Source organism: Candoia aspera, chromosome 13, assembly GCF_035149785.1.
Source record: "Candoia aspera isolate rCanAsp1 chromosome 13, rCanAsp1.hap2, whole genome shotgun sequence".
Lineage (NCBI taxonomy): Eukaryota > Metazoa > Chordata > Lepidosauria > Squamata > Boidae > Candoia > Candoia aspera.
In genome coordinates this window covers 20,864,587-20,890,965 of record NC_086165.1, presented here as the reverse complement: position 1 = coordinate 20,890,965, position 26,379 = coordinate 20,864,587, and the positions used below count along the sequence as shown (strand labels likewise).

At 42.4% G+C, this 26,379-nt stretch overlaps 1 protein-coding gene across 1 annotated transcript in view; it reads right to left on the bottom strand.

The window, feature by feature from the left end:
* The window catches only part of IQCH (IQ motif containing H), an 89,083-nt gene that overhangs the window by 40,233 nt on the left and 22,471 nt on the right, over window positions 1-26,379 (bottom strand). The window contains exons 8-14 of the mRNA XM_063314342.1: window positions 24,640-24,863; window positions 22,908-23,459; window positions 21,104-21,170; window positions 14,827-14,910; window positions 6,820-6,995; window positions 3,914-4,186; window positions 248-439 (exon numbers count right to left, since the gene is read on the bottom strand). Of these exons, the coding sequence (XP_063170412.1) occupies window positions 248-439; window positions 3,914-4,186; window positions 6,820-6,995; window positions 14,827-14,910; window positions 21,104-21,170; window positions 22,908-23,459; window positions 24,640-24,863 (1,568 nt within the window). The remainder of the gene's footprint in view (window positions 1-247; window positions 440-3,913; window positions 4,187-6,819; window positions 6,996-14,826; window positions 14,911-21,103; window positions 21,171-22,907; window positions 23,460-24,639; window positions 24,864-26,379) is intronic.

The following is a 26,379-nucleotide window of genomic DNA, read 5'->3' as shown; positions in this document are numbered from 1 at the left end:
TGTCAATCAAATCACTGTTTGAAAATAGCTACCACTGAATTCCTGGACATTGCTTATTTATCAAATTAATACCTTGTGCAATTAGAAGAGATTCTAATGATGTTGACTATGACTATTGAAGTGCAAGCTGGTCTGAGACACGCAGCCTTTCCACCCTGGAACTAGAAACATGCCCTGGAGTTTCCCTTCTGGGACTCTGCCTTTTGGGACAACCTGCTCAAAATGTATGAAGTCCAAAATGACTTACATGAGCCCACCTCTTATTCCATATCTCTGGTCCATATCGATGACTCTCCTTCAGTATCCAAGGGTAGCATCTGAGATGTTTAGTGATGTCACAAAATGCAGTTCCATTTCCCCCGAACTCATTATCCACTTTGAACACCCAACGTTTCACTTCTGGGTAGTCTATGATCAGCTGACTAAGGGCCTCTATCATCTGGAGGAGAAAAAAACGTGAGGGTTTTATCTTCCATTATATTTCCACTCCCTTTCTAATGCATGTCCTAATCCTCTATCCAGATGTTCTCCACAACACACCGATAAAAACAAGAGAGAAGGAACAGAAGAGCATTAGACAGTATATGATCACGAGAGTATTTGAAATTTACTGTTATCCAATTTTTTGACTAAATAGAAAAATTTTCCTTGTTAGGGAGATGGAAAGTATACCCTTTTGAAAGAGACTGACTTGGGAGGAATTTGTTATAGTGGCTCATATACTGGAATTTAAGGAACTTTTTATTATTTGAACAATCACAAATAGAATTACTATTTATTTGCTCCATGTCTCATTATTTGTTCCTTCTGAAAGTCCAATAAATGGGTTTTCTCTTGACGACCCCTACAGAAATGAAATGGATCAATAGAATTGTAAAGATTGTACCAATGAAAAGAATTATGAGCTATCTTTAAGTGAAAATTGAACTGTGCCTTAAATTATTGTCACCTTCCTTTGATTATTTAACACCTCCCGTCAATATTTCATATGAAGCTTACAGCAGGAAATAAAAATAACATGAGACAAATAGAAGGAACAATGATGTGAAAGTAGAATTTCAGGGTATAGTTCATAACAATAAAGATAACACTGTAGTCAACACACTGGGCACATCAACACTATGAGATATTACGTATTTTTATATAACTATGATTAACTCAGGCTACAAGTTAACCTGCATGTATTACCTGCTTTTCTATCTGTTGTGGGGCTGCATTTCACACTCAGCACCCCTGGATTGGGCCACCAGATTTGCTAGCATAATGGCTGAATTTCAGCAATACAATTACAGGCCTTTATTTATTGATTTGAGGTAGGAGGAAGAGGAGGATGAGGAAGGAAGCACTTTGCTTCCTAGAAGCTGCTCATTTTTACCCTAATCTCCCTACAAAACAAAGTAAGCCCATGTCTTCTTTGGGGTCTCTGGATGGTTGGTAGGCCAGGTCATAGCCCTTAAACCTGCGAAAAATGCCTACCCTGATTATAGGGATGGAACCCCCTGAAAACTTGTAGATTGGCTGAGGATATTTGACCTCATAAAATAATCAGTTATCAGTTGTCAGTGTAGTTATTTTCTTCGGCACTGAGCAAACAGCAGTCTTCTAAACTATTGGAGATGCCCACCACATTACTGAGCAAGGGTAGGTGGGAAACCATATTGCCCAGTGAGGGTTCCAATACACCCAAGGATTGGCTTTTTGAGACTTCATGGCCCAGCATGATTTCCTGTATTGTAATCTGCATCCTGAATCTTACTTACTGGGCTTTATACTACGGACTCAGCTTTTGCCCATCCTGCCTATCTAGCTGAATCTGATTCTGCGTGCACTTCTTCCTAGGCTAAACAATTACCAAGACCTCTAACATCTTTATGTTTTCCTAGAACACAAGCAGGTAGAGGATTTTTTAAAAACCTAAGTTGATTTAAAACTGGAAAGGCTAATGTCATAAATAAGCATTAACGTAATTGTTCATCATTGCTACTGATGCTCCAGAATGCTTCAACCCTTGGAAACTAGTAAGAAGGATTGCACATTAAAAAGCAATGATTTGAGACAGGAAGGAGACCCATTCAGGTGTTTCCAGTCTGGAAGGCTCACTCTGGATAAGTGCCCAGTGATGTTCTAATGACACAGGCTCCCTAGCAAGCATCTGTACATTCAGCATGAATGTCTGCAGGAGAGAATCCAGTTTGGCTCCCACAGATGGGTTCCTGGCCCAAATGGAAGCACCATGCATAGATTTGTATACACCATGTATACACCAAATCTTCTGTCCTCCAGACATCCATCTTCCATGCATAACTGTCTTCAGGAGCCAATGTTATTTGAATGACATCAGCAGAAGCTAGAAACTTATCTCCAGCACCGACATGGTTAGTGCTGTGGAGGGAAAAAGCATGCGTAGGCTCTATACGATTCAATTGCAGTGAGTCATTTGATGCCACACTACATTTATATCTTGCTCCCTAATTCTGTCTAATGCTCTAGAACCTTCTGAATTTCCATATGCTCAACGGGGTTTGTGAACTGAGTTTCGATTTTTAGCTTTATTTCACCAATAGGGCTGATATTCCACAGTACTCCATTCCATCTTCATATACAAGATTATACATATAATGCATGAAATTTGATCAATTTTGAACTGGAAATGCTTCAGCAAAGTTCACATCCACTAAAATATTACAAGAAATGTGCAACATCTCTCCCTGAGATTGGCAGGCAGTGCAAAACTTCTGAGTAGAAAACATTCAGGCCCTAGTCTTTTAACAAAGCCTTCTGCTGCTGTACTTCAGCCTCCCACTTCCACCTTCAGATTTAATTCAAAATATACGCTCTATATGACAAATGAGCTACGGTCCCAGATTGGCCTTGACAGTCTGGAAATGCTCCCCTATAAAACTGGGAAAGTATATTGGGGGACAAGAAACCTTAACAAGAGTCTCTTGTCATTGGAGGTCCAATTGATAAAAACATACTGCGATGGGGGGATTGCTCCAAATGCAGATAGTAGAAGGTATGGCAAGAAATCCTCCATGAAATTTACAAACCTGTAAAACTGCCCATGTTGCTTAAATAATTGTGTAACTGAATTCCTATATGCAGATGCATTTGAAGGGTGATTCAGACCACTGTTTAGGAACTTTACTGTGAAAAAAAATGTATTGTGAATTATTGTGCAGACCCTCATTAAGTCTCTGGCAATTAGCAACAGTCATTGCAGTCATTTGGAAAAGAAACCCATGAATTTCGACTGGACTTACATCCAGGCAAACACTTCTGGTGCCAAGCTGAGGATCAATGTAATGACTCAGAGTGGGGGGGCCCTCAGCTTCTTTGGACTGGGGCTACCTTTGGAGCTTTGAGAACATGTTGTTGGCACTCTTGCAAAATAATGACAATGGTGAGTGCAGCAAATCAAAAACACCCATCAATCAGAAGACAGGCCATGTCCAGGGCTGCAGTTGCCTGCCATTTTTATTTTCAAAGACTGTGGTTGATGCGGAGCCCAGTGGGCCCTCTTGCTGGAAAGATGCTTGAGGCTGGTGCTGTGCTCTGCAGAATACTTGCTGCCCAACCATTACTATTTTCCATTTAAAAAGTCTAGAAAAATGGTAGGGCAGGTAGCTTGGTGACACCAAGGGACATGACCTGGGCATCGCACCGGGGACCTGGGTCAAAAAATGGGTGAACAAGACTTGCTCTCCAACCCCCTGGCAAAGGAATGCATAACTCCCTTACAGAGTACTCAGGAGTGGCGTGCTGGTGCTGAGCGAATTATGGACCTGAGTCCTGCAGTACTTTGGCAGCAGAAGTTGAGCTCTATCCAAGTAAGAATGGAAAGGAGAAAACCAAGTGTCTGAATAGTCTCACCTCAGCCTTCCCGACCTGCCCAATCAGCAGCCATTCTTACCTGCTGCCTGCTATAGATGTCATACTGCCCAGGGGGCACCGGAACGCATGCAGCGGCAAAGACTCTTTTGTTTCCGGACTTGCTGCTGTAGAGATGAGCCACTTCTGGATCAGGGCCGAGAATGGGCAAGTCCAGCACATCAGCCACTTCCAGGTCGTCTTGGTTCAGGAGGCCTCCAACGATATAGGCTTCTTTGCCTTGGATCAGGTTTTTGACCCTCTTAATGGTCTTAGGGCTGTATTTCAAGAATGTAGCCAGGGACATGGGGCGGTTCTGGATGAGGATGACATTAGTCTCGTTAAGAAGTGTGCTTTCTCTTCCTTCCACCAAGCTAATTTATAATGTTGAGTGCAATAAATACATTATTAATAGCAGGCTGGGTTATGACCTATCCTGTAGCGTAGCAGTTTAAATTGATAAAAGCTGTTGGGGTGAGGTTCCATAATCACTCACATCTTTAGTGTGTCGGAAATGGGCTCACTGGGAATAAAACTAATTACTACACATCTGTATTTATTTGATCCATGCGGAATTCTCCTTCTGTCACTCGGAAGAGAAGCTTGCAGCTCTTGGATAACAGTGATTCATCTCAACACTTCTGGCACAGTTTGATTCTACCACGTCAGGGAAAAAAAATCAATACCAAAAAAATGAAGAATCTACACCAAGGCGGCTGAGCTTGTATTTCAGCCCATGAAAAGCAGCATTTTAAAGGGCTCTTTTGGTAAACAATTTGATTTACAAAACACCTTTTACGTATTATATTCCATTCCATGGGATAAATAGTTTAATAGCTACAAACTCTTTCTGCAACAATCATTTGGGTCAAACAGGGAAGCATTCAGGTTCTTTAAAAAAATTACAGGACAGAAGTTTGGAATGTTTCACAAATTGTATTGTTGGTGTATCTCTACTATATATACAGTATATATATTGCATGTGAAACAACTGCGTGTTTGCAAACATAAATTGTAGTGGAATATTCATCAGGGATCTGTGATTGCCTGAAACTCTCTCTTAATGATATATTCAGTAGCAAGGCTATATTGCCTTTATAATCTGTAAAATGTCCTGCTATAAAGTGTGCCTAAAATAGGGGAGGGATAGAAAGAAAACAAATAGAAATGGATAAAAGCATAAACACGTGGAGGGATCTGGCAATAGCATAAACAAATAAGATAGGCCATGTACCTAGCCAATAGGTAATATTTAGAGCAGATTCTTCTGTAAACATGTAATTAATATAATATAATATAATATAATATAATATAATATAATATAATATAATAAATATAATATAATATAATATAATATTGTATTTTATGTAAAGCCACTATACATCAACCCTGTTTACTTATAGTGATTAGAAAAAGAAAAACACCACAGTATGCTAAATCTAAATATTTGAATGAGATCCAAAAGAACAGGGCACTGATGATTTTTCAAAGATACAGACACCCTCTTATGTCATCTCATCCTCTACTTCTGACCGTTCCCTTACCTCAAAGCAATGGCCATGTGGGCTCAGTGCTCCTCTGTAAATCTAAGACCGAACTCCCCATGGGAAGCAGACGTGTGGACATGACTTCAAAGAAATCTGAGTTTATTCTGTTTTTCAAATCTCTTAGGTTGCATTTTATGCTGACTGAACTCTGATTTTATGTTTACATACATGACTATCATGCCCATTTCTCATTCTTGATAAAATTTGCAATTCTAACTTCAACACAAGGGCTTAGCTTTCTTTGATAAAGAATTCATATCCTGCTCATCCAAGTTATTAAAAACGCACTCTTTACCCTCCATGCACACACATGCACACTGTCCCATGTTTATCTGCATGTCCAATGCTAAGTAATAAACTTAGGTTAGTGATGCTGCTTACATCATGCTCAGCACAAATGCGCAACACAAAGCTTGTGAAGTATGTTCAGCAATGGACTGAACCTAATCTCTTTTCTGAATTTTCCTCCTCCTCCTGGCCCAGAAAAGGGCTGGTATAACAGCGACACAGCTTGTGGAAGGTTATACTAAGCCATGCACTTAACGAAGTCTGTACAAAAAAACATGAATTGGCTAAACTACAAAAACAAGCTTATAACAGCACAAAATTTAAGAGCTGGCAGATATGCACGTTGTGATAGCACAATACATAGAGAGTTCTCGTAGGGAGTGGCATTATAATTTTATAGTCCCAATAATGATCCAGGAATCATCTGGCAGTGAAAAGGTTTTATATTTCAAGAAAACATGCACAGAAACAAATAAACAACACTTAGGATGTAGCCAAGATCACCAACTTCAACAGAGTTTATGGGACTTCCGTAGGATCCATATTTCCTGCCATAGAAGACTTTTATCGCGCTCCAGCAGCATCAAAAACACTTGGGGACCAGGGAACCCTTCTTTTTGAGAAGGCATATTCTAGGGAATTAAATCTGTCTAGAGGGTTCAAAATTGCTACTTATCTAGCACCTCACAATTAAAAACAGAAAATAATTCAAGGGCAGGGAAAGGGAAGTCATAAACTGAATTTTGCTACAATAATAAAAACAAGCGAGGGTGAAGAAAGTATTTGCACAACTGCAGCGACGGGATGTGTGAGCAGTATTTTGTGCGATTTGCTTTCCACAATGTTGTAAACCTCTGAAGTTCAACATTTTAAAAGGGGCCAGGCATTGGGCAAAAATCAGCAGTGAAGGGCTTAGCTTAGCTCAGCTTTCAGCCTGAAAAACTCAACTGGGGTTTTATTTCTAACACTCTTAACTAGTCACTTAATCTGTGAAGCTCTTAACACTTGCAATAATATTTCACTGATGGGTACCAGAGCGTTGCAAGTTATAAAATTTCCAATTTAATTTTACGGCATTCCCCCCAGCTATAGTAATTAGAAGATACAAACTCACAGGAAAGCTGTTTATGGCTTCAGGGGTGAGGATTTTGAACCTGTCCTGCAGGTCAGCAATGTCCTCGGGGTTCCCAGATCGAACGGCTGGCTGCAGACCTAAGACTTTGCTGTAATAGCACAGCATCTCCTCACTTAGTTCTAAGGGGCAAATATAGATGACATCCACATTCGGATCTTTAAGGGGGGGAAAAAAGAGAACACACTCATAATCATTGACAAAAAGGTAACATTGCTTGAGGTTCTCTATTTGTTATCCTGAGAGAGAAAGTAGATACTTTGACTTTTTATTCCTTTTACCTACTCCACCTTTATGCCTCAGTTCCATCCTTCTTCACTAAAGAAAAACAACTGGTCTTCAGAATGAAGTCCACAAAATGCTAGCACAAAAACTCAGGAAACACAGCTACTGTCAGTGACCAGCTTTAAATGTTGACAGGAAGTGTGTGTGGCTTCGAAAGTGAAGTTCAACAGACTGTATCAGTGTTTCTCAACCTTGGCAACTTTAAGGTGGGTGGACTTCAAGTCGAGAAACAATGGACTATACAAAGCTCAGCTTAGAAGGCAGCAGAGATAGCCATCTCATAAAGCGTACAAGTCTTGCTTTGTACTTTTTTCCGAAGTAGAACCTTGTATGGAGCAGCCAGAACACCTCCTTGGAAGTACTTCCCCTAAAGCAATGAGCAGTGTGCTTCTGACGTCGCAGAGGTGAGCAACCCAAAGCCCTCCAGCTTTGAATGAGGCCCCCCAGCTCCATTTTTCTGCTCTTCAAAGCTTATTTCCCCACATTATTATGCTGTCAAAACATACTATATTGGCACTTGGAATCTTGAAATTAAGGAGGGATTCCAAGTACCAATGCAACCTTTTGGGCAATCAGAAAAATTCATGAAAATACAGATAATGCTGGAAACCGCCACTTTGATTTTAACATCCAGCTTTCCTGAGGTTAAAATGATAGTTTTTAAATGTAAAATGCCCCGTGTGGCAAGGAGTCTGGTGAGTGCCTGTGAGCACATTGTGCCCTCCGGTAACATGGTCAGAACCCCAGTGATACAGCCAAAATAGATCTGACAACACATCTATATAATTAACGTTTGCAGATGACAACAACAGTCGCTAACTTGAGTTGAGTTAAAGCATGGACAGAGTAGCTTGACTGTTCCTACTATATCGTTTCCTGATAAAAGAGCTGAAGCTGGTGAGACAGGAACCAGTGATTCTCAAGCTGGAAGAAGTGCTACGTAAACACTGAGCAAGCATCTCCCGGTCTCCAGGCCAGCAAGAGAACGGCCACATTTCTGTTGCCACAAAAAGGCAGGAACGAAAGGCCTACAATTAAGCCCTGGAACAGATATACAAGGGTTGATTCCAGCGTTATGCACTAGGGAACCTTCTAGCTTGTCTGCAATAAAGCCATTAATCAAACCATGCCAGGTCTGCAAGCTTCTGCTGTAAGCAAATGCCTGAAGGTAGGGCTGAGTGTCTGCAGAGTCTACTGTTCGTGCTGTGTTTGGGGTGGTCCCTCCTGCCACAAAAAGCAGTTTGCTTCATTTTGGCTGGATTTACCCCTAAGGGCTATTTATCAAACTTTAGTCTAGTTCTCACTGCCTTCTCTGCACCTGTTCCAGCATCTCTGAATCCTTCTTAAAACACGGTGCCCAGAATTTGAGAGGGTATTTTAAGCGGCTTTGACCACAGCAGACTATAATGGAATGATTACTTCCCATGATTTGGAAATTATACTTCTGTTGATGTAGCTTAAAATTGTATTTGCCTTTTTTCCAGTCGTGATTCATAAAGTAGCCTGCATCCATTTAGTATTCTAAGATCTTCAGCAGATGGGGAGCCCCCCCTGACAAAAGCATCTCCGCCCTAGAGACCAAGTGTCACGACAGTAAGAAAATAAGCGGGCAGGTGAATTAAGCACTTGTATGAGCTCAACAATCTGGCAAGGAGACCAGGATAGGAAGCTTTTTTCCCCTTGGGGAGTTAATGACACAGATTCCAAGGTGAATCAAAGGAATAAAGATAGAAAACCAGCAAAAGTATGGGGCTTTCTTATGTATTGGCTCTTAGAGAACAAGTAGGTATATCATCATCATCATCATCATCATCATCGCAGAAGATCTGAAGAAGCTGTGCAAAACAGAGAAGTTGGTGACGTGATCACTGGGGGTGTAGTAACAGTCCCCACACCCTTCTTAGTTCTTACAGGGTGAAGGCCTTGGGATGACGACTATCCCTCTATAGAAGGAAAACATCCTTTGGGAGGGACTTGTTCTTCTCAAGATGAGATTACTGAAATTGGGAGGCAACCAAAGAAGCGAGCAAAGTCCAAGAGCTCACCAGCATGAATCCATACAGCTGCACCAGAGGAAGGAAGGGCTCCTTTAGGAAACTCAACTGTGTTGCCCAAACGAGGGGAAGAAAAGGAATACACAAGTGCAAAATGACTAGTGCTCTATTAAGACTGCCATCAACAACAACAACAACACAATACTTGCTAGGTGCTGTTTGAAAGCTGGATGACCAGGAAGTTAAAGGAAAACTAATGGCAGACCAAAAGATGGTTGAGAAGTGGGAATAAGTCTCTGCATGTGTTAGTCCCTGTGCCTGGGCTTCTCAAGAGTGGAGTTTGAGAGGTAAAGCAAATAACGCAGACAGGGCATGAACTTTCAGAGTTTGTCAATAAATCTGTTTATTGATTTATCTTACAATATTTGTAGGCCACCAATCAGTGAAGACTCTGGGCGGCAAATAATAAAGCAAGAAGACAACAGGGGAAAAAAACCCCAACAGTATTAAAAATACCCCAAGTATTAAAAATACAATAGACAAAAGTGCCCAGGTTGGGCACCTTAATTAGGGCTCTGAGGAGAGAGAGAGAGGTAAAAGAGCCCTCCAGGAGTGCATGCCAGAGCACGGGGCCTGCTGTCTGGCCCACCCAAATACTTCTGGCAGGGAGGGAACCAAAGACCACCACAAAAATCGCCAGGTTCCCTTTCGTACCCAATCATCCCCTGCTGCACGGGCCAACATGACTCTATTTTAAAAAAGAGAACCAGGGGGAATAGGAATCCGATAGGTTAGCAATCTCTGTTACAGATGCACTGTTGAAAAGTGTTTTAAAAAAAGTTCTCAAAATGTACCGGACAAACTGATGAAGAAGAATCACCAAAGCGTTTGTAAAGGGAAACCAAGCACATGTATGATCTGACAGGCAGTGTTTACTTAAGACTTTGAAAAAGTGTCCTGGCAAAATCCTTTACCAGAGACTCTTCAGCAACTGTAACAATCACATTATTGCTCTTTTGCATTTGGAACTTGCTAAAGTAGAGAAAACAGAAAACATGAATAATAATTCTCTCATTCAAAAGCAAACAGTGTCCCCACTTAGCTCTCTTGAAAGTGCATCTGTTTAACTTGGCCATTCTAGGACTTGGGAACGGAGGGTGCTGCTGATGGTACCTAATTATTCTGGACAGTAAAAAGAATGCTTCGCTTCGCTTCGCTGATTGTGCTTTCCACCTTTCTCCCGTCCTCCATTTTCTTTGACATACTCAATCATATTGCAGCTTCCTTTGGACGGAGATCTGTTGCATAAAGAACATCCAGCCTGGCAGGGCTTTATATAAAATCCTCAAAATAACAGTGCTGGGGGAAGCAGAGTTACTGCTCTGCAGTTATCTTCAGACAATATACCATTAAGTTCATTTTGCGGGGCAGAGTAAAGACAGAGCAAACTGAATGGCCACACAAAAAGGCAATATCCGAGTATTTTCTGGGATGCGCCTTCAAGAACCATGGGCTAGAGATGCAATAAAGACATCAGGTCTAAGCTGTTCTTTAGTCTGAGAAGCTGCATACTTTCCATGTCTGATTCCATGCTGCCTTTAACTTTCTAACTCATTCAGAAGTAACAAATCTTTCCTTAAATAAACACTACAATATAAGAGAGTTGTACTGAGGACAAAACAACATTAGTGCCTCCATAATATATAAAGGCAATTAAGTTATTATTTTAGGCTCCCATAAATTTTGAGGATACATTTTTGTGCAAATGGCATTTATGAAATAATAATGATGCTGAAATATACATGAATCATGTAGAGTATGTCATTCTGGGTAGCCAGCAAAGTTGGCCACTGACAAATTAATATTTTTGCTGTTCTGCTAAAGGAGTAAAGGAAAAAAGAAAAAAGGGAAGTCTTCCTGGTTTACGCTGATTTCCTCTAGAGGGCTTTTGATCGCCAGCCCTTTGTCCTTCCAAGGGAGCTTCTGCACAATGCAGAGCCCCCTTGCCATCACAATCCTGTCACCTCCCTTCATGGTAGTTTCCAAGAGTGCTGGAAACCCACTGCATGGAAATCTCCATTATCACCCTTGTCAGGAAAACCCTGTGGCTCCCCGTCAAGCATGCGCAGGAAGGTAAATTAGGGTTTGTACCGAGCACCACGTTAAATGGTGAACAGCGCCACATGGAAACTTCACTGTGCCACCAAGTCCACAAGCTGTCATCAGTATGAAATGCATCCACCCATCCATCTCCCGTAGTTGTGAAACTTGCTAAGAAATCGGTCACAAACGTTTTGAGAGACTTCAGTTTAAAGAGGCAAATTATGCATGAATTACATGCACGTACCTTGGACCATTTATTTATTTAATAATGTTTAGATGCCACCCTGATCCAACGTGCAACAATTAATTTGCATTCTACGCGTGCTATAGAGGATGCAATCTCCTCTGTTCTTCATTTGAGTTTGGCACATCGAGAGGAGAAGAACAGCTGTGCGCGATTGCTCTTTGTTGATTTCAGTTCAGCATTTAACATGATTGTTCCTCAGCATTTAGTGAACAAATTGGGCTCCTTTGTGTAACTGGATACTTGACTTCCTCACTGATAGACCCCAGGCGGCGCAAGTTGGAAACAGTTTCCTTGAGCGTTGGCTCTCCTCAGGGCTGTGTCCTGAGCCCACTGCTGTTTGCCCGGATGACCCCTGACGGCTGTGCCAGGCTTACACCAGCTCCGTCGTGAAGTAGGCGGATGAGACGGCGGTGGAGGGTCTTCTCAGGGGTGATAGTGACTGGGCTGGTAGGGAGGAGGTGAAGGGTTTGGTGGATCGGTGTAATAGAAACAGCCTGGTGCTAAATGTTCAAAAAACACAAGGAGATTATCATCAGTTTTAGAAAGAACCGGCCCAGCCATACACCACTCTTCGTTAATGACACAGCTGTGGAGTCAGTCAGTAGCGTTCGGTTCCTGGGGGTGCAGATAATGGACAGTCTGACTTGCTCTCTTAATACTGCATCCTTGGTAAAACGGGCACAGCAGCGCTTGCATTTTCTGCACCGGATGAGGAAAGCCCATCTTCCACCTCCCGTCCTCCTTACTTTCTATAGCGACACCATAAAGAGTGTATTGACCAACTGGATTTCTGTCTGGTTTGAGGCTGTAGTGCCTCGGATAGGAAGTCTGTGCAGAGGGTGGTGAGGACAGCAGAGAGGATAACTGGGATTTCACTTCCTCCCATCCAGGATACAGTGTGTACACGCTGTCTGTCTGGAGCCCGGAATACTGTCAGGGACCCCTCCCGCCCCCATCGTGGCTTGTTCTCCTTGTCGCCCGCTGGGAAAAGGTTCCGCTGCATCCGATGCAGAACAGCCAGACTGGGTGATAGTTTGTCCCCTGGGCTATGAGACTCCTGGACTCTTAACAATCCCCTCTTACTTCACGGAGGCGCATGTGGTGTGTAGGACCGTGATATTATCAGGGATGATGATTAGGGGAGTGGAATGGCAAGGAATATACATTAGGTATTATGGTAATTATTTTTTGTGAGCCAATTGCAACGACATTTCATTTAAATGTGCACCTTGGTGTATAGTGGAATGACAATAAAAGTCTCTTCTCTTCTCTTCTCCTGCAGTTTGGGGATTTTGAAAACCACACCTTGAATCCCCAGGGACAACACATCACACAAGTCATACAACAGCACTCTTATGTCTTGGATTTCTATATTTAATCTTCATCTTAGGTTTAAAACTTTAAAGCCTTCAGAACATATTCAATTATGTATTTTGAAAAGTTGCTCTCCTCCCAGCCAATGAATTCCTGTAATATGATCTGCGGTGGCTTGTCACAAAATTATTATCCTTTGGTTTGACTCGTGTGTGCACCGATCCTAAGTGCTTAAAATCTGAAACATCACAGAACCCTGTAGATCTGATCAGAGGCTCTATTGTTCAAGTCCTCGGGCATCTCTTGGATTCCAGCCTACCTCTTTCACAGGTTATCTTTTGAAGACACAGTGGCAAAACCTGGGTTGGGATCCCAAGAGCTACTTTAGCTCCATTACGTGGAAGTTGTTTCTTTTAGTCCCAGAAGAGGCCCACTTGCAATTCTGCTTTTAAATGCATCCGCAGTTTACCAAAAGGGTTTTCTGTGTTGGGACAGGCAATGCAACTGTAAAGTTTTCCTGGCTAAACGAAACTAGTTTGTAGCAGTACCAGGAATACTACTACTACTAATTATAATAATAATAATAGCCTACTAGCAAAAACGTCCATGAATAAAACAAAACGAACTTCATTTAAGCAGGATCCTGCGTTTAGTGCCTCCCCCAAATAACTAGATGGGAAATTTACAAAATAGGAATAAATGACCAAAGTAACTATTTATGCTTACCTACTCGTGGCATGACAGCGTGTGATGGTTTATAACCAAACATGAAAATAGCAATAAACAACTTTTAATCAAAACAGGGAAAGACAAAACAATAAAACAACAAATAATTATAAAAGTATGCGTAAAATCCAATCCACCCATCACGTCAATTCCTAAAAAAGTGCAAAGAACGCTAACTTTTACAAGTACGGTACGTTTGGGGACCAGCCAGGAGCTACGCTCTCAGGGGAGAGGATTCCACAGTCTTGGTGTGGCTGCCAGTCCTCAAGGGTTTCTGGCCGTGCCTCCTACCCAACAGAGGGTGGATGGAGTTGCCAGCTGGTGACAAAACAGGGAAATAATTTCTTTAGGCAGGCAGGACTCAAGTCATGGTTGCTAAAACAAGCACTCTGAATTTGGTTTGGGAGCATTGGGGAGCCGGTGCTGGGGAGGGATCTCATGCTCCCAATGGGGAGCACCAAAGTATGGTCCGACTGCTGGGTCCTGTATCACCTCACAGGTGTCCCCACATAAGGCACATTATAACAACCCACTCGGGAGGTAAACCCTCCCATGGATCCCAGAAGCCAGGACAGCTCTTTCCAGGAAGTTGGTAACTCATGCCCAGCTGACGGAAGGTGTCTCTTGCCACCGCTGGAGCTCGGAAGGACACCCTCACTGGACAACCAACCCTTCAGACTTGCCCAGATTCAGACCTAGTTGGTTATGCTTCGTCCTGACCTCAGTCGGTCCCTTGCAGGAGCCACCCAAAGAAGTTGACGCGCTTGAAGGAGACGGAAGAGAGAGGTAGAGCTGGGTGTCATCCGCATACATTTGGCACGCAGCACCACATTCCCTTACCATTATATCCAGTGGCTTCGTGTGGATATTGAAAAGCATGGAAAACAAACGAATCAGGCTACCAGTAATATTTGCATAGAAACTGACAGACATTAATTAGGTTTGTACATTATGCAAAGCTCTGGCTTGCTGAATTATGATGTGCTGATTAAGATACAATAGGCTGGGTTCATACAACCTGCTAAACCAAAGCCAAATGGCCAGGTCTGCAACTAGGGTCTGTGTCACCCAGGGCAAACACAGATTCCGCGCCCATTTTGGCACCCCCCCCAGCGCAGCACCCGGGGCACATGCCCCGCTTGCCCCCCCTAGTTGTGGCCCTGCAAATGGCTTCATTACAGCTTAGAATAATATATGAATCCTGTCAAAATGGCAAAGGGGGCAGTAGTCTGTTGGCTCAGAAATATGAATCCACTGAAATGTGCCTCTCTCCTTTGGAAGCACAATAGATGCATAGCTGCTGGAAGGAACTCGTCGTACCTTTTATCTCGCAGAGCCTTCCAAACTGCGATCCTTGTTGAACAGCAAAATCTGGATCTGCCTCTCGAATAGACTGCGTGTATCCTGAAAGAAGCCATCCCAATTCATTAACACACATCACATCCATAGAAGGTTCAACTCTGTTAGCCATCTTGGGATACTGCTTTTTGGGGGGGGGGGCTGGGGAGGGGAAATTCAGCATTTTACAGCAAAAGTTATCATCTACATTTCAGAAATGTTCCAGAAAAATTAAAAAGAGACATAACGTAAAAACTACTGATTTCTGCTTTCAACCAACACAACCCCAATTCATCCATTAAAAAAGAAGAAAAACAGCACAACGCTGGGCTCTGAATCTAACTGAAATTTGAAAAAATTATACGCCAGACTAATTCTGAATACGGTACACAGTCAAGCTTTCCTGTGAAGCACAGCATTTTTAAAAACATATTACTAGAGCCCTAATCTGGCTTTTAAAGAATTAGTGACAAAAATTGCATCTCCCTATAATTATATTCAGAAAGAGGAAAAATGTAGCATCCTCAGGTTCAAGCATAGCACTCTCCTTAATGAATTTTAACTGTCTTGTTTGCTATTATTTCTCTATGAGAAAAACCTGATAAAAATTGAGGAACATCATAATGAAAAGCAATTAATAGCACTAGATCTTAAAATGGTATTATGACTAATACCACACTCAAATAAATCCAGATTGTATATTAGTAAGGAATGTTGTAATAAATTGACATACAACTTTATTCTACATTTTAAGATGCGTACCAATCTATATTTATTAAAATAAAAAAAATTAAGAGCAAATGTCTTTGGTTTTTATTTGAATTATATTGCCCACCTTTCTATTCATATCGTGTTCAAAGCAGCTAATATAAAAACATGGCAAATACAAGACAAAGCCAAAAATAAGACTAAGACAATTAAAATCACAAATACTAAAATCATCTACATTTAAAGTCTTGGTTGTCTTTTCCTGATAGAATAATTAAAACTAGAACACTTTCCGTTAAAACAAAATTAATTGAATTTTCACACACATATTCTTTCGCTTGCTCTCCCTCTTGCATTAAAGCATTTTAATTTGCAATTACTGTGACATCTGGATTACTTTGCAAACAATACAAGCAGGGGTTTTGCTGGGCCCTTTCTGATATAATGTGCGTAGGATTTCCGCAAGCACATTGCTGGGTGGATGGCAAGTCCGTTTCTCTAGGACTGGAAATGTGTCAGTAGGATATAGAATTAATACTTCAAAGGGACTGCGTGATTCCTGTAAGATGTTTTCTATACAACACTTTTGGTTATTCCCATCTAAAAAGGTTTTGAAATTAAGCTAATTACATAAAAACTTAGTATTAAAAAGAAAAGAAGGAAGATCAATTGTCAGCAGAACAGTTGTCAGAAAATCAATACCAAGTGCTGCTTAATAACTGCAGGTTTGATGTGCTGTTACAGACTGGTCTGTTAACAAGATTAAAACAACGCATTTTGCTTATAATTGTATATTAAGGCTTCTGGAATCTTGGGAAATGGGTCTGAAATTCCTCTAAAAACATGGAAAAGTTGTACCCAATCTATATACTGTATGTTGGGCAAACGTTATAGGAGACATTTTAGATACACCGTTCAATTTCTGGCTTTGGGGGAAGATCACAGAATGAAATCTGACAATTGAAAATTAATTATAGGAAAGTAAATTACCTTGCTAGCTATCACAACAGCTTGTTTGCAGCAGTTGCCAAACAAATGCTTTCAAAAGGCTTACTGGGAGGCTTTGGAGGTGACTGCCATGAGCTACTTTTTGTATTTATCATCAGATATATGCTTCTGAAGGCAGAAGTTCCATTTAGCTTCCATAGACAATGGAATCAAAAAGTAATCTAAATTCAATCCAGTTAAGCAGACTAGGATACGTTAAAATATAATAGTGAAGGGTCCTAGTTTCTGATACTCTGCTCCTAAACATTTCGCTGGGGAAAAAATTCCCATTCGCGGAAATGCATTTAACACAGGATGAGTTGCCATCACAAATGGTCTTGCAGGGATTACTGGAAGAGAATGGTAAAAAAGGCAACTCTTCCACAGAACAAGGCAAGGCAAAGGGGAGGTACACCAGGCATCTCCAGAGATGAATTCAAGCCAAGGGGATGCAAACCAGCACGGTGGGGAAAAGATCAAACAGCTTCTCCAAGAGAAAATTTCCTCCATTCCCCAACACGATTGTTAGTTTTTTGATCCTGCATAAAAAGCAAAATCTGTATTTATATAAAAGTCTATTTTGAGTCTCACCTTTACAACTCGTTTGGAAAACAAGCCAGGGTGAATATTTCTTAACGGCTTTGCAATGAATCTAATTCCTGGCCCTGTGGTACCATCAGGTGGTGGACTTTCCCATACTATAGATCAGTGTTTCTCAACCTTGGCCACTTTAAGATGGGTGGACTTCAACTCCCAAAATTCCCCAACCAGCCAAGCTTCAGTCCTGCTTCGGTCTAGCGTTTAATGGGGATGGGGGACCAATCTCAAGACAAAAACTTAAGGAAGACGTCTCGGTGCAGCAGACTGCACAGAGAAGGCAGACAGGAAACAGGCTCTGGGATATTCCAAGATGCTGGAGCGTTTGGGTCTCAAAGGCTCCCAAAACAATTGAAACAGTGGCAGACCAGTGGCAGGCTGATGCATTTCACTGATGGATGGGAGTTGAGCTCAAAATTCAAGGAGCTCCCACCCCTATCACAAGAGACATGGTGTACCTTTGCCTGCAGGAAGGGCAAGATCTAGATTGGTGTTTCTCAACCTCAGCAACTTTAGCAACCTCAGCCTCTCAACCTCCACTCCTTTAAGGCGCGTGGACTTGAACTCCCAGAATTCTTCAGCGAGTACAGCTGGGGAATTCTGGGTGTTGAAGTCCATGTATCTTAAAGTTGCAGTCGTCAAGAAACACTGATCTAGAGCCTGGCTGGGTTTCCTGATCAGGAGGTTCTCTTGCATCCTCACCCGGTTTGCAATATTCGTATCCAGACCTCTTATTCAGCAGTTCAAGTAGCATTAAAATAGGAAGTTAGTAGATTATGCGGCAGAAGAAAAAGCTTTCAAAATCATCCATTAGATCCAGTCCCACAAACTGCTATAGGGCAGAGCTGTTCATATCATTAGAAAGTGACACCCCTAAAGGCCAACATTTTAAATGGATGAAAGTCCTTTCATACCAATGAAATCCCAAAATAATGGACCAGAATGTCCACATTAATTTTAAAAATGCACATATTTATCTGGGAAATTGTAAATTGTCTAATTGGTTTATGGTCCTGAATAATCAGGAAAGGAGAAAAACTGAGAAGATTCCCGTAGATTAAGAATACCCCCAACTTTCAATTTAAGAGCATTTCTAATTTGAGGAAAATGTTGTCGCTTAAACCAAAAGCAACATCTCAGTAAAAGCATTATTTCACACCACAAAATCTTACTCTGCTGCAAATTCAACCAACATGATTGCCCTTCAGTATTACTGTGCATGAAATGACCTTCAAATTGTTTTTTCAGAGTTTTCATTGTCACAAGCTCTTGATACAGGTTCATGAAATACTCCAGCTTTGTTATTGGTTAATATACAGAGCACAACTGAAGAAGAATTAATCACCGAATTTATTCAAGTGTTACTTTTTTCAATTCAAAATTTTTGTAGTAGCCCAACAGGCGTGCCTATACTTCCAAGAGAAGGCCAGTCAGTCAGTCAGTTTTTAAAGGCTTTCTTTCTTGCGCTACGTGAAATACAACCGGGCTTCATAAACACAAGCAGCCCCTGAATGAAGATGACACTATTCAGAGCTCCGGCATCAAGTCATTATGTCTGCAGACGCACACAGAGCAGGGAAGGGCACCATGTTGTGCATTTTATTTTTGGCCTCTAAACCAGCATCATGCCTCCATCTTAAGATGATGCCAATTACTTTTCCAGAGGAAAAAGAAACAAAAAGTGCCCTAATGGTCTAACTGGTAGAAGAACAGAGTAGAAGTATCTTCATTTACCATGAAAGGCAAACTTCCCTTGGCCTGAAGCTCAAACATTTGCAAACTGGTGTAACAACCTAAAAATAACCATTTAATGATGTACTTTAAAAGTGTACCCAGTATCATCTTTCTTAAGCATCTGACATAGGGAACAATTATTATTTACTTGTTAGATGTATATCCCAACTTTTCTCTAGGAGTTCAAGGCAGCACACAAAGCATTTTTCCCAACTACAACCCTGTGAGGTAGGATGGCCTCAGAGAGGAGCTTCTGTGGTCAAGGGAGGACTAGAACATGGGTCTCGCCGGTGCCAGTCCAACATCCTAAATAGTACTTCATGCTCTCAGGAAACCTGATAACCTCTTCCTAAAGACTTTTACTGGGAAGCATATCACACCATGTATAACTTCAGCCTAAGGATGAGGCTGTTGGCCCAAGTGGACAATTACAAAAACATTCTGTAAACATGTTTAGCACACATTTTGGGAGTAAAGAAAAAACCTTGATTGAAAGGAAAAAAAAGGTCATTAATCCGGTGCGAGTCCACTTAGAATAAAATCCAGTGGGGTTCAACAAATATTACTTCAAAATAAGCATGTATACAATTGCAAGTTTGGTAAAAAAAAATTCTGTGATTTTATTCATTACTGGTAACAATCAAGGAGTCTCAATTGTGGTGACAGCAGAGAGCCACAAATTCTTGCTATAGTTTGTTCTTTCAGGAACAATGACTCAGGACACTTTCAATTCAATTGCATTGGTTCCATGTCCCTGGAATTAAGAAGTGTCCTCCCCAGGCTAGGCAAAAATATATATTCTGTAACTAAACATCTATTAAAATTGCAGGTATTCCAAAGACTCTAGTTCTCTAGTTATATTTTTATCATTTTATTTTGTGTAAAATGTCTTCAAAAAAAGGAGCAATAATTTATTTAAAAGATATTAATACTTTTGCGTATTTTGCAGTGACATTTGGTAACAGAAGGAAAAATGGTATCTAGACTATTAACACATTTCACTTCTTGAAAAGCCTCCATGTCTTTTTACTGTATCCAAGACAGGATTTCTAGAAGGATTTAAGATGTGGTGACATTGCTGACATCTGATTTTAAGAAACCAAGGATGTTCTAAATTGTTGCTCATGTTTCCATCAAAAGCAGAATTTTTTTGGAAAAAAAAGGCAAGAAGGAAAAAGGAGTTTTGTGATGTCTATTTTGCAAGCTTCACCTGAGACTTTACAGGATGTCTGAAGAAGAGCAACGCCTGAGGACGATGCGCAGCTCAGCAGCTGCTGTTCAGACGCGCCCCTTCCAAGGGCTGTTCCAGCTAATTGCTCTCCCTAAACTCTTTTGCTGCAAGGATCACAGAGGCCGGTGCTCCAAAGAAAGGGCTCCCTGGTATCTTCTACGGAGACATCTTCTGCACTCCACCAATTAAAAGACAGTTCGTTTGTTTTAAAACTGGGCACCTCTGTTCCCATTTTCAGCAATTTCCTAGAAAGGTATTGCTGCCCTTTTGAGAAACATCGTGGTTTGCAATCCCGACTGCTATACAGGGAAACAGCTTTTAAGCCCCCCAATTCATAAATGTAATTAAATAATTACCCAAGTGCTAATTAACATGAAGCTGCAGATTATTTAAGTACAAAAAAACCCACCCCACTATTCAACTTCTTAATTATTCTTGTGCACCACAGCATTTCCTTTTGCTGAGGCGCCCAAGGTGCAAATAAACCATCCCATCTGCTCGTAATTAGAACTAAATAATTTCAGAGAATGCAGCTTATCATTTTGACTGCACATTTGATTAAAAGCAGGGTGCAAACAGCATCCTAGCTTATTGGTGCAACAGCACCCAAGCAAGCAAACCCATATTCCCTCGCTGCTAACGGAAAGCAGAAACATTGTCTGTTCTGCTTGGGGTTTTCTAAGGGGAGGGGAGAGAGGAAAGCGAAAGGGGGTGGGGGAAAGAATACAACTTTTTAGTTCATTTCATACAGATGAAAGCGAATTACAGCAAATCACCTCTCCACTGAATAGCGGCCTCTACATAATGACTTTATTTGCTTAATCCCCAAATTAAACGCCGTTTCAAGTGAAGGCCCTGCGTTATTACTCTCATCATGTCGACAACATTTTCCTGCCGAGACCAATTTGAATAAAACAAGGGCCTTCCCTGAACTCAATCAAGGAGTCATAATGCGGTGGGTAATAGAGGTTGCTGATAGACCCACAGACAAAAGCGTTATACCTAACGATGGGATATGGATAATCGTCCTCCTAGAGCTCCTGATGCGATTCCAGTTGGCGGCCAGATGCTGAAAATCAAGGGAAGGCATTGATCAGTGACAGGAGGGACCTGCAGCAGATACAATCCAGTCAAACTTCAGCTGTTTCCCCTCCTCCTTTTTCCCACTGTACAGTTAAGCCAGGCATAAATTATATTAATTGATTTAATCACATACTTAAAACATCTTCCCCAATTAATTTAATTAGATGGCTACATGAAGCTACTGGCAGGGGAAGATTAGAGGCTGATCACTTAATTAACAGAATATGAATGAAAAAAAAAAGAAAGCAAACATAAATGAAATGGTGAGCACTAATTAAAAGCCTGTCTGCAAACTTAAGTACTTTCTGACAAAGTAGTGACTGCCACAGAGGCAAGGGAGACGGTTTCCGTGTGCAACAAATCAAGTGCACAGTATCATTGCAAGGAGGGGAAGAGAGACAGGCCTCGCAGAAAAGGGGCGAAAGGCAGGAGGGGGTGTGGAGACGGGACTGCGTTCACTGCCGGAGGCAGCGCCAAGCCAAACTGTCTTTCTGGAAGATGGAATCGATGCCCGGCTACGCCCTGCCTTGACTACCGCAGCATGCTCTCTGTGGAGCTGCCCCTGAACCCTGAAATTTCCATAGGTGCAACATGCAGCAGCTGGGCTGCTCACAGCTCAAAGAGCTGCCCGAGTTGCTAACTGGACGCCACTAGACGTGTTGGCCTTTAACACCCTAAGGCAGTGTTGCTCAGCCTCAGCAACTTTAAGCCACGCTGGCTGGGGGATTCTGGGAGTTCAAGTCCGCACATCTTAAAGTTATCGACGTTGAGAAACACTGCGTTAAGGCGCTACCTCTTCTATCTACCCAGCCATTAAGAGCTCAGGAAAGGCCCTTTGAAGATCCCGCTTTCTGGCCTGCAAGAGATGGCCTTCTTCTCGGTTGTCAGGATACCCTTGATGGGGAGCCGTCTTTTAGCATTTAGACAATCTGTAAAACACGGTCCTTGTACTTGGCTTTAAGTGGTTGATTTCAGCATTTGTAGCCTTTTAGTTTTTTGTATTTTTTAAAAAAATTTCTGTCAGCCCCTTTGAGCACTTATCTGACCAGGAAAGGCAGGTTTTAAAAAAATTAAAAATAACGTACTGACAGAACTGAAAGTACAGTAGTACTCTACAGGTATCAAGCAAAATTGGAAGGGAGGAGGCAGCAGCAGAGAAATAGACGGTATAATGATTTCCATAGTTTTGCTCCAGCAGAGGATGGACAGTTGAGTTACTACTTTCAGAAGCCACAGCCTGGGCATTAATGTTCTCTCCCCCTGCCCCATGCTTCTCCTTTTGTGTTGTGCCTTTTAAACCTGAAGACACTGGCTGTCTTAATATTCACCGTTCTCAATCTCTCTAAGAAGCCTTCTTGACTGAGGAAAAACTAAGGAAAAAGAGAAAAGAACTAAAGCTGTTCCTCATAGCAGCTCTTAAGAACAGCAATGCTAAATACAAGCAACAAGACATCTATTCCAGATCTACCCAATACTTTTTTGACAAGAAGGACCCAAGTCAAATCAAAGGGATTTTTTCCCCATTTCACACTGCAAAGCAAAAGCAGCAGTTGCTCAGGAGGGAAGGGGGACTGGTGCCACCAAAGGCTGCACATTTAATGAAGCATGAAATATGCTTGGACAAGGGTAGAGTTAAATAGGAAAAAAAAGGAACATTTGATTGCAACTGCTTGGGCAAGTGATGCTGGGAAAAAGGGGCCAAGCAGCTGCCTGGCTGATGCACCTTGGCCCTGATGTGGAAGTTCTCCAGGTGCCTCTGCCGTGACTCCTGCAGGGACTTTCTGACCCGCCCCAGATGCACGTGGATGAGCCAAGAGATGGCAATGATGCCTGAGGCCCACTGCCGGTGCCTGAATCCAATGTAGGCTTTTCTCAGTTTGTAGCACCTCCACGTCGCCTGGATCTTGGTGGCTGCCTTCTCGGCCCCGTTTTGGCCTTTGTATCTCCGGCCAGGCTGGCTTAGGTACTTCTGGACCAATGCCTCGTTCTTTATTACTGAGAGGAGTTCCTCCCGGGTTGCTCTCTGGTTAAGCTCAAAATCTGGAAGGAGTTCAATCACTTTCTTTCCCCCGATGACGGCAGAAGGCACGGCATAGTCCTTCATCAGAGCTGCCACTTCTTCCAAGAAGGAAAGCGTGCTCCCCCAGAAGAAACATTGGTGCTGCTTAAACTGAAGCAGGTCAGGCGCATTGTAGTCAATGACACCTTTGCAAACAGGTATTTCAAACTCAGAAAGCACTTTCTTGAATGTCTCTGCTGGTATCGCGTCTGGGCTCTAGAGAGAGAGAAGAGAAACAGATATGAAGAAGCGTTCCCCCCATGAGCAGTGGAAGTATGTTGTCTTCTCATTTTGGTGGGACAGGGAGGGAGGACAGATGGCTACCTTAACTTAGGGATCAACCAGAAAAACCGAGAGTTGCTTAAATGTGCACTAAACTGACTATTGGTGAGTCAGTCAGCCAGTCGATTGCAGTCTTAGACCAGTACAAGAAGCGTGTCCATGAGTGATCTGTGAGTACCTATCTTGAGTATCTATCTTAAGAAACCAGTAAATAACATTGGAGACAAAATTAAAATAGGTAGTCCTCACTTAACAACCCTAATTGGGACTGGCAACTCTGCCGCTAAATGAAGAGGTCACTAAGTGGGAAATCACATGACCGCGACTGGACTTTCTGGCTGGAAAGAGGCAAGACTACTCAGTTTCACACCTTCAGCTTTTGTTTCCCTCCTAACCTCTCCCCCACCGTCTGGAATGCTCAGGTGGCTGCTTACTGTCATGTACACATCAAAAGCAATGTGACTGTGCCACAGCCCGGGCCTGAGAGCCACAGGCGTGCTACACAAAAAGGTAAAAAGGTGTGAAAGGTCCCCTGTGCATGCACCGAGTCATGTCTGACCCTTTGGGGGGGATGCCGCTTTCGCGACGTTTTCTTGGCAGACTATAGCGGGGTGGTTTGCCACTGTCTTCCCCAGTCACTCTCTTGAAATCTGTTCCTCTCCAATCTCTCTGCTCTGCAAGGCGGGGAGGGGAAAAACACAAGTCAGGCATAGGACAACCGGTCATGTGACTGAGGGACGCTGTCAAGGTCGTAAATTGTTGTAAACGGGCTGTAAAGTTATTTTTTCAGCACTGTCATAACCTCGAAGTCACTGAACAAGTGGTCAGTAAGTGAGGTAAGGTTTCCCTTGACATTAAGTGAGGACTACCTGTAAATTTATAAAACAAGCTGACATGAGTAAAATCTAAAAGGAGCAATCTCTGTTTTGGCTATAAATAAGGTAGTAACTTAAACTGCATAAAATGTGATAACATCTGAAACTACAAAAATATCTAAAATTTACAGTTTGATAACATCTGAAGTTCATAAAATTTGGTAATGTCTGCGCAGCAGGAACCTGGCCTGCCAAGGCCTGGCGGATCATACCTGCTACGGAAGAGCGTACTCTCGTACCTTTACCAAACAAACAGAAGAGGTGGCGGACTCCTGTTCTCTCATCGCCTGAAGCAGCTGATGCTGTCTGAATTTCTTGGAGGAGACCACAGAGATGCAGGATGGTGGTGGGGCGATGCTTCCCTTGGTTCCCTTCTTCTCCTTGCCCTGGTACTTGGACATGTGGGTGGGCTTCTGATCAGGGGGGGCAGGAGTTTCTACCTTCTCGCTCTGGCGAGCTCCATCTATGGCACAGAGAAGGGACTTTTAAAAGCCTCAGGGAAAAGTAAATGTCAGGCTGCTCAAAATCCTCAAGAATATAATTTTGCCATCACAAAAGCCACACTGAATTGAAGCCAAATCTGTTTTCTTGCCTACATTAAAAAAACAACAACAAACCAACCCACAACGCACAGCCAATCAACAGATTAGAGATTATCACTCTAATAAAAGATGCGTGGCTGGGGTAATGCCCCTTCGGCTTCGAGGGGGCAGAAGTAGAGCAGATTCCACCCACGCTTTGTAGTTCTAAATCCCAGAGGATAACAAAAGCGTCTTAACTCAGTATCTTGAAGAAAACACTGCTGAGGTCAGGTAATTTTTCCTAGGAAGTGTTTTTATAGCCCAGGTGTCATGAGTAAGGATGGCGAGCAGGGGGCTCTCACCCAGACTGTCAAGCGCATGCGTAGCACTGAGGAACTGTTTAGCCATTCAAAGAGACACAGATCAGGACCGCCTTAACCTTTGGGGTTTATATGGCTGGGTTTTCCCACGCTTTCTCAGTTTGTTAGGATTCTTGTTAAGTACTACTAATAAATATTAGAGACCAAGTCCTCGCCTCAGTGTGTTTCCTGGTAATCAGGACATCAGGACTCACCACCGAAAAGGCCCTTTCCTTATTTCAGAATGTGAGGGGACCTGAAAAAGGAAGGCACCAAAGATGTCCTTGGAACAAGGTGGACATCTATGACCTTCTTCCGTGTCATCAGATACCAAGGCCTTAGCTCTGAGGAACTTTTATGTTTGCCTTTATTCAAGCACACACACGCGTTTCTCCCCCACCCTTCCGTCCATTTTGAAGCTTTTTATAATGAAGAGGACTTTGAATTGGGCTTGGAAATGCCAAGAGAGACAGAATTGGCGCAGTCTTCCCAATCTGCCAGGGAAAATTCCCAGTGAAAACTCACTGCCATCTTTTGTACCAGCTTTTAAAGTAGCCCCACACTGGCCACACAGGCAAGAAAACAAGCAGACTTTGAAAAGTGAAGCCGTGAGATGGAAGAAGGAACCTGTATGGTAGCACAGGCCAGGCCATAAAGGAGTGTCCATGAGTGCAGTGGCCTATAAACCCAGTGCGGGTAGTCCTTACTTAACAACCACAGCAGGGACAGGAAAACTGGTTAGGTGGTGTGGTTGCTAAGTGAGTCACCACACGACCAGACCCAATTTTATGACCATTTTCATGACAGGCTGTAAGCAAATCACAGGTCATTAAGCAAATCCAGCTTCCCCAATGGACTTTTTTTTGCTGGAAACCGGCAAGAAAGGCTGCAAATTGTGATCACATGGCTGCAGGATGCTGCCACTGGTCGTAAATGCAAGCTGGCTGCCAAGTGCCTGAATTGTAATCACGTGACTACAAGGATGTTTGCGATGGTTGTAGGAGTACAGGTCGTAAAGCACTTTTTTCGAGGTTGTCGTAACTTTGGACTGTAATTAAATGAATGGTCGTTAAGCAAGGACTACCTATACAATGAAACG